Consider the following 9,285-nt stretch of genomic DNA (forward strand, 5'->3'; position numbering starts at 1 on the left):
ATAAGAAATTGGTTGGATGGTTGCATCCACAGAGTAGTGGTCATTGGCTTGATGTCCAGATGGAGATCCATGACAAGTGGTGTTCCTCGGGTCCTTACTGGGACCAGTGTTGTTTATCATCTTCATCAATGATAGGCAGCAAGATCGAGTGCACCTTCAGCAAGTTTGCGGATGACACCAAGCTGAGTGGTGTAGTTGCCACACCAGAACGACAGGATGTCATCCAGAGGGACCTGGACAAGCTGGAAAAGTGGACCTGTGTGAAAATCCTGGGTCTGGGCAATCCACAGTTTCAAGATAGGATGGGGGATGATGCTATCTAAAATATTTAACATCCATCAATCCCATAGAAAATAATTTAATAGAAAAGAAATAGAAGAGAAATAAAAATTATTTAATATAAATTACTTCACTCAACGTTCACTGTTTTAATCAAAGAAGTCTAGAGAACTTATAGAGAAATGAACTTCATTTTGACATTTAGAGATTAATTGCAGCTTTTTTTGATTAAAATAAAATCAAACCCCACTTTCAGCCAAACAGGCAGTGATTTCTTGTACTTAAGTGTGAACTTGAAGGCACAGCATTAAAACATCCTGCTATTAGAACAAATTTTGCATGTACACAGATGGCTCAGCAGAACCTAAAGAAAAAAATAATTATAGAAGAATTATAAGTATTGTATTTACTTAAAAAATAGTTTAATAATAGTGACTTAGGTGGTCATCTGATCCACTTTCTTTGCTCAAGCAGAGTCATCAGACAGCTTTTGAGTATCTCCAAGGATGAAGACTCCACAACCTCCCTCAGCAACCTGTGCCAGTGGCTCAGTCACCCTCACAGTAAAAAAATTTTTCTCGATGTTCAGAGGGAACCTCCTGTGTTTCATTTTGTGCTCACTGCCTTAGGTCCTGTCACTGGGCACCACTGACAAAGCATGGCTCTGATCACAATGCATCCTCCCTTCAGGTGTCTATAGACATTGGTAAGATCTCTCTAAGCCTTCTCTTCTCCTTGCTGAACAGTCACAGCTCTCTCCATTCCCATCATAGACCTTGAATATGACTGTAAGATGAAAACACAGCTTTCTTTGCAAGAAAAAGTACCTTACCTATCTGCTTGAAAAGTTTCTTTCACATTTTTAAAAAAATCGAAGTAGTATGTCACAGCAAACGATGCCAAAATCCAGAATGCAGAATGAATATTGAGTCGGGTAACAGGCGTCCTTTTCTTCTCCACAGCTGCAGACTCTTCTGTAAATAAGAACATAATTATAGCACTAAAGCCAGTCATTAAATGGAGTATGATTATAGTTACGTAAAACATGATGCTTTATCCTTTTAATTCATTTCTCTTTGGAGATTATTATACTCAGTATAGTACACTTTGTATTACAAAGGAAGTATTCTAAAACAGCTCTGCACATTACCTGAAATAAAACAGATAAAGGAAGGTTCCCTTTCATAAAACAATGAAGCAGTTAACAATCAGCATATACTGTGCTTGTGTACCTTTTTATTATCAGCTGACTAGATTATGAAAGGGTTACTTAACAAATTAAAACTCTTGTGGCTTATTAAAAATATCCTGTGTTGCTAAAGCTTTTCTATGAATCTGGCATGTAGAAAGTCACGTTGGTATTGCCAACTACCCGATTTATTTGTATCCTTTTCTGTTAATTGTAATATTTGCAAATCAATTTCAGCCATAAGTAATTTTCTTGTACTCAACTGAAGTTACTGCACAAGAGGTTTTCAACTGCAGTTTCAGAAGCCAGTTTGATTCACACTGTGACCTTCAGCACATGAATAAAAACTACCATTACACAGAAAAATATCTTTTCTCTTTACTCTCATAAGTGTATGTCATTTTAGAGAAAGCAAGACAACAGACTTGAAACCTTATTTTTGTGCCTGACAGTAACCACCTAACACATTCAACACTGCCAAAAAAGGGTGCGAAAGGTGCCTCGGATATTTCATACGTTGAACTTTATCACTAGAAGCTCCTGGTGACCTAAATGCCTCCGGCCCTGGCTACTCCACAGACATCACCACGTGTGCCAGCAGCTTGGCTGGAGTTCAGACACATTTTGGGCTTCTATTTCCCAGAGTTTTCCCCATAAAACAGGCTGAGAGAGTTGAGGTTGTTCAGCCTAGAGAAAAGCAAGCTCAGAGGAGACCTTACAGCGACCTTCCAGTACCTGAGGGGGGCCTGCAAGAAAACTGGGGAGGGACTTTTTGCAAAGGCATGTAGTGCTAGGACTAGGGGCAATGGCTATAAATTGGAGAGGGGAAGATTTAGACTAGACATAAGGAGGAAACTCTTCACAATGAGGGTAGAGAGGCACTCGAACAGGGTGCCCAGGGAAGCTGTGGCTGCCCTATCCCTGTAGGTGTTCAATGCCAGGTTGGATGGGGTCTTGAGCAGCCTGATCTAGTGGGAGGTATCCCTGCCCATGGCAGGGGTTTGGAACTGAATGATCTTTAAGGCCCTTTCCAGCCCAAACTATTCTATGATTCTATAAAACTATAAAGCAATAACGATCAGCACATACTGTGTCTGTGCACCTTTTTAGGAAATTAATAGCTGACTAAATTATGAAAGTGTTACCTAACAAATTAAAACCCTCATGGTTTATTAAAAATCTCCTGGTGTTTTCAAAGCATTTTTACGAACCTAGCAGGCTACAGCCTGGCTCAGGAGCAATTAAGCCCTTCACTCTCACCATGAAATCCACAGTTGCAAGACAAGACTTTTGCACAACTCACATCTCCCTTTCTGCCTCTGACTCACTGTGAACCACCAGACACCCAAAGGCAAATGCAGCTCAGGACGCATCCCCCCTGCGGGCCAACACTCTCCTGTCGGGAGTGGGAAACATCCTGTCCCACCCCCACCCCATCCCAATTCTAATCCCATCCCACCCTGTCCCATCCCATCTCCATCCCATCATGTCCTGTCCCATTCCATTCTCATCCCATTCCACCCCATCCCCATTGCGTCCTGTCTGATCCCATCCCAACCTGTCCCAATCCCGCCCCATCCCATCCCATCCCAATTTACCCATCACTGTCCCCATCCCTATCCCCATCCTGTGCCAACCTATCCCATCCCTATGCCTACCCCATCCCTTTCCCTATCTCTATCGCTATTCCCACCTGTATCCTGTCCCTATCCATGCCCCATCCCCATCCCTACCCCATCCTGTTGCACACCTACCCCTAACCCCGTCCCTATCCCCGTCCCTATCCCCACCCCTATCCCTATCCCTATCCCTATCCCTATCCCTATCCCTATCCCTATCCCTATCCTGTCCCACCCCTATCCCTATCCTGTCCCACTCCTATCCCTATCCTGTCCCATCCCTATCCCCGTCCCTGCCCCTATCCCCGCCCCTACCCCTATCCTCATGCCTATCCCCGTCCCTATCCCCATTCCCGTCCCCGCCCCGGTCCCCACGCACCGCCCGTGTCGCTGCCCCCGCGGGGCGGGCTGGGCGGCCCCGTGTCGCGCGGCTCCGGCCCCCGCGGCAGCGCGCGCCTGAGCCGCGGCAGCGGCGCGGCCTCGGGCTCCATCTTGGGCCGCTCCGGCAGTGACGCCGCGGCGGGGCGGGCCGGGGCGGCACCGAAAGGACCGGCCGGGGCGCGCGCCGAGGCGCCTAGTGGAGGTTTAGGAAGCGGGAGGGCTCCGCCAGGCCGGGGCGGCGCGAGGGAGCGATCCCCACGGCCGCGTGCGGCGAGAGCTGGGCTGGGGCAGAGCCGGTTGCCCGCTCGCAGGCATATGGATAAACTTTCCCAGCATTCTTATGCATGTTCTGTTACTAATTTGAAAGTTATTAGGAACTTCGCAACCGTCAAGACTCTTGCTGATTTCATAGAATCATAGAATAACCAGGTTGGAAGAGACCCACCAGATCATCGAGTCCAACCGTTCCTATCAAACACTAAACCATATCCCTCAGCACCTCGTCCACCCGTGCCTTAAACACCTCCAGGGAAGGTGACTCAACCCCCTCCCTGGGCAGCCTGTTCCAGTGCCCAATGACCCTTTCTGTGAAGAATTTTTTCCTAATGTCCAGCCTAAACCTCCCCTGGCGGAGCTTGAGGCCATTCCCTCTTGTCCTGTCCCCTGTCACTTTGGAGAAGAGGCCATCACCCTCCTCTCTACAACCTCCTTTCAGGTACTTGTAGAGAGCAATGAGGTCTCCCCTCAGGCTGACCTTGCATTTGAGATAGGGAAACACTGTGATGACGGAAGGTGCATCCGTGCAGCTCGGATCACGCTTCACACAAGATGTTCTCGTCTTCCAAGCATGAACGGTGTCTGGGAAAATACTGACTAAAAGAAAACATGCTGTCAGAGAAAGAAAACATGCTGTCAGAGGGACATTCTGTCTGACTTTCAAAGAACACAATTACTTAGGCGAAACTCTACTTAAATAAAAAATATGCCGCTTTTTGCAATGGGAACTACCCTCACAGCACTGCTATAGAACCATAGACTCATAGGACCTCTGGGTTGGAAAAGACCTTTGCGATTGTAGAGTCCAACCATACCTGTCCACTACTAAATCATAACCCTGAGCACTTAATCTACTTGTCTTTTAAACACCTCCAGGGCTGGCAACTCAGCCACCTCCCTGGGCAGTTCCAGTGCCTGATAAACCTGTTGGTGAAGAAATCTTTCCTAATGCCCATTCTGAACTTGCCCTGGTGCAACTTGAGGCCATTTCCTCTCATCCTACCGCCTGTCACTTGGAAGAAGAGACCAACGCTTACCTCGCTACAACCTCCTTTCAGGCAGTTGTAGATAGTGGTAAGGTTTCCCCTCAGCCTCCTTTTCTACAGGCTGAACAACCCCAGTTCCCTCAGCCGCTCTTCATAACACTTGTTCTCCATCCCTTCTCTGGACACACTCCAGGACCAATGTAAATGGTCCTCCTCCAGAACCAAAGGGGTTGAATCCTTGCCACGTGTTCCAGTTCCTATGGAAAGGGTTGCCTCCGCCCTGCTGACTCTCCGCATCCAATGGGTCCTCTCCCGCATCAAACTTCCGCCTCATTTCTGGGTCAGTAAGGACTTCTTTAGCAGCTGCTATATCGATGAATTTTTTCTCTGCCTTCTTCTTTTCTTCCTCACTCTGGAAGTTATCAGGGTGCCACTGGGATGCCAGCTTTCTGTAAGCTTTTATGATTTCTTGTTTTCGAGCGTTTCTTTTTACTCCTAAGATTTTATAGTAATCCCTCTTCTGTGATTGCTTCAGCATCCTCTGGGCACGTTCCAGACCCTCCCGAATCTGCTGGCCATTTTCACTATTGGCTTGAGCAGTCTCATAGTCTTTAATAGCTTCCTCATACAGGTCTTCCAGCAAATAAGCTTCTGCTCTATCTTTCAGAGCATTCACATTGGTTGGTTCCAGTTGCAGAACTTCTGTACAGACTTTTATGGCTTCAGTAGCCTGCTGATTCTTTGATAAACAATGGCAGATCCTTTCTTTGGCACGAGTAGTGTAAACTGGGACATCTGGCTCGGTTTTCATTACAGAATCATATTTATTGATAGCATCTTCATACCTGCCTTCTCTGATGAATTCCTCTGCAGACTCAATCTGTTTATTGAGTTTCTTTACTTGCTTATAGAGAGAGAAGCATTGCTTATGGTCTTGGTCCAGTTTCAGACACTCACGGACTTCACTGAGAGATAATTCATGGTCCCCCAGCTGATAATATATTCTGCTGATTTTATAGAAGGCTTCAGTATTATCATTCTTTAATTTGGCAGCAGCTTTCAGGTCACTAATGGCTTTGCTTGGTTCCCCTTCCTTTATATAACACTCAGCTCGAAGTTCCCGTAGCTCTGCATCCCAAACACAAACTGCCAAGATTTCATCAAGAAGAGAAATAGCGGTTTCATAATCCTCTTGCTGGTAGGCAGATAGTGCTTGTGAATGCAGGCGCTGTAACTCATCAGATTTTGTCAGCTGAGTCTGGGCTTCTTTTTCCTCATTATTGCTAGGATTGGATTTGAGCACATTTTTAAAGTCATCCTCTGCTTCATCAGATTTCCCTTGCTTCAGCAGTAACTGCCCTCTCTGTAATCTTGCTGATGTGAAGTCCTGCTTTAATTCAACAACTTTACTTAAATCACGAATTGCTGCTGTAGATTTACCCATGGCTAAGTACACTGTGGCTCTTCGGTAATATGCGATGTAGTTATCAGGGTCTCCATCTATAGCTGCATGGAAGTGAGACAAAGCATCTGCCAGCCGTCCAGCAGCCAATAACTTCTTTCCCATTTCAAGCTGTTTTTCTACTTCTGCATTTATTCCACATTCAGCTCCCTGGTACAGCAGATCGCACAGCACGAGCAGGAAGGGCAGCGCGGAGCCCAGGCGGCCTGTGGAGGCCACGGGAGACACCATCTCTCTTCCCGCTCCCAGCCCCCGCGACGGCAAAACGGCGCCGCCACCGCCGCCGAGGGCTCCGACTACTTCCAGGTTGGGTCGTGGGCGCCAATATGTTGCGAGGAGAACAGCCGTAGTCAAGACCACACCCAATGTGAGTTTAGATCTTGCTCAGTTTATTACGAACCCGCCACCAACTTTTATACACCGCGTTACAGTCTACGCGTAAAGTGCTTATTGGTCTGTGTCCACTACTCACACACTGATTGTTCAGCAGTTACTACGTGCTACGTGCCTATTGGTAGTGATTGCCAAGCATGCTCTGTTCTTGTTCCGCCTTGCGTTCTGCTGTACTACTTACTACATTACCCACCTTGCCTTGCTACAAGCCAACTTCCTCTAAATGTCAAGGTTATTCTGAGATTGAGGTGCTGCCAAAATATCAAACCTTAAAGAGCCAGTGTCCTGATGCCCTTTCCTTCTTAACCAATCCTCTACATGCATACAAATACTTTGCTCATCACATTATGAGCCATGTCATAGTGAGTAGAAGTTGTTTTTTTCCAGCATTAGAATGTCTCACATAAAGGCCAATAGCATCATAGTCATTAGTGACTACAGTGATTATTTTTTTATTCAATTTGGTTGAATATTTTGATGTTAACAGCTTGTGGGAACCTCTGAGCTCTGCTTTCTTGGTGATGAAATAGAGGTTTCTTTGTTTTATTTCCTTTGAGTGAAATTTTATTACCTTAGCCTTTACTTCCATACTAGTGATTCAGAAGAAACAATGGAAGTCTTCATCTTTGCAAAAGCTATTCATAGGAAATATCTTTGATATAAATATGACAATTACATCAATATGTATGCCTGAAAAGGTTAAGATCTGTTAGTGTTGTTAGACCAAAGACTCCTGTTTACCTACAGAGTATGTATTGTGTAAAGAGCTGAAATAAGAGCTTTGCTTCTGTGACTCACTATTGACCTTAACCTGGACTGCTCATGTTCACTGTTTGTAGAGCTGAGATGTTTTCTGTGATCTTTACACAGAGCTTCTCTGATTCAGAAATTATTGTCTGTTACAACGTAGATAGGGATCAGGAGCTGAACTGAGACTGTTACAAAATGAACAACATAATCAATAAAGCATCTAAACAACTGGCCTGTTATGGTAGTTAATTCCTCCAAGTGAAAGTTTAAGAATTCCTGTAGAAATGTTAGGAAGCATTTTAAAATGTGATGCTTGATCTGATAAATGTATTTAACAGTCTGTGAAACAGATTTGTGAATTTGAAGATTCGGTGAAGGCAATGTACAAAAAGAAGAGCGTGCAGCAGGTTTTTTGTTAAATGTATTTCTCGTCTCCTAAATAATATGACTTCTTCCAACATTTTCAGAAACTGACTTCAACACCGTTGGGTTCTTTTACATAAAAAAGAGTGCTTTGTAAGTTATTGAAATGTTTTTAAATATTCAGGTTTTGCAGTTATAAATGAAAGCTGAATTTTGCAAGCTAGTTGGATATTTTAAAAATTAATTTTCTTGTTGCTCTCTGAGTATTTGACATTTACTGATTAGTTGTTTTTACACTGATTTTCAGATAACTCTTAGCAAGACACACAAGAAGCAACATTATTTGTTCCTTGACTGGGAGATAGGCTTCTCATTTAAAATCTTATTTTTAGAAGGTCACATTAGTTTTCTAGTATTCCAGTAAATATTCATAATTTTTTCTCCATTACAGAAGTCAGTAGTTAAATTTACCCAAATGTCGTCTGTTCACGAAAGGCCTGATTGGAATATTCTTAATGTGTTTTCTAAGTAGGGCTGTCTCCTCTCTCTCTGTGCTTAGTTTTAGCTGAAGGAGATTGGCTACACTGTATGCATATTCTAAATTTTGAGAATGATTGAACAGTGTAGTCAGTGCTTCCTGTTCATGAATTAAGAAATAATTAAGTGAGTAGTAACCTACTGCTTATCTTCTACCATCAGGAGTAAAATGATCAGATTGGTAGAAATTCTTAATCCTTTCTGAATGAATGTTGTTCTTGGAGTACAGCATTGCATATCTGGTCTTACATTAAGTGAAAAAATAAGTGCATTGTCTCAATCATCCAGGTTAAGAAAAAAGCCTTCAAATAGCACTACAGTTCTCTTGCTTTCATCTAGCATTCCTTTAAATATTTTAAATACAGTACAATGGAGAAATATCACCAAAGGGCTTGGAAGCACTTGATATGAATAACATAATGTAGATCTGAAAAACAACTGAAGGTTAAAACACCATTGTATCACAATGTTGTACATACACAAACTATTGAACTCAAGTTGAGTTCTCATGCAAGTATTAAATTACAGTGCAGCCCTGAGCTGACCCTTTAGGAAGGAAACAATACATGTAATAGTGTGTTTGATACTAGGAATGCACTGTATATGAGCATACAAGCATTTGGACTTCATGAAGGTAAACAAAGCAGAAAAGATAAAGGCAGTTAAAAAGGCAAAAGTGGCATCTAAGAAAGCAGGAAAAGAGCACACCACATAATGTCATCTGATTTATCTAGGTATGCTATTCTTCATCTTGAAAGTTGTCTACAAATTACAAAAAAGTAGCTCGTCCTGAACTAGCTTTAATCTGAAGTATCTCTTTGATGGAAGACCGTTTCAACACCCTCAGTTGTCCCGACTAAAAATGTTAGGTAGCTTCAATATGTAACTCTTGCCTTTTGCTATAATTGGCTTTAAGAATATAAAATTAGAAGACTCTTCATTCCAGCTTGGATCTTCAAACATGTAAAAAAAGCCCTTGAAATTAATCTGGATAAACCATTCTCCTAGACGTTGATAAGTAAATCTTCTTACTCTCTCTCCTAATTAATT

The 9,285-nt window shown here is 43.4% G+C and overlaps 1 protein-coding gene and 1 pseudogene across 1 annotated transcript; both read right to left on the bottom strand.

Annotated features, from left to right (window-relative positions):
- Positions 1–344: 344 nt before the first annotated feature.
- Positions 345–3,596, bottom strand: TMEM128 (transmembrane protein 128). The gene is made up of 3 exons (XM_069856342.1): positions 3,467–3,596; positions 1,112–1,253; positions 345–643 (listed from the first exon to the last, which is right to left on the bottom strand). Exons 1-3 carry the CDS (start codon positions 3,576–3,578, stop codon positions 634–636), a joined length of 264 nt encoding a protein of 87 aa, XP_069712443.1. The 5' UTR covers positions 3,579–3,596; the 3' UTR covers positions 345–633.
- A 1,285-nt stretch (positions 3,597–4,881) lies between these two features.
- On the bottom strand, positions 4,882–6,448 carry LOC138720398 (dnaJ homolog subfamily C member 3 pseudogene; annotated as a pseudogene).
- Between the last annotated feature and the right edge of the window lie 2,837 nt (positions 6,449–9,285).

This window comes from Phaenicophaeus curvirostris, chromosome 4, assembly GCF_032191515.1.
Source record: "Phaenicophaeus curvirostris isolate KB17595 chromosome 4, BPBGC_Pcur_1.0, whole genome shotgun sequence".
Classification (NCBI taxonomy): domain Eukaryota; kingdom Metazoa; phylum Chordata; class Aves; order Cuculiformes; family Cuculidae; genus Phaenicophaeus; species Phaenicophaeus curvirostris.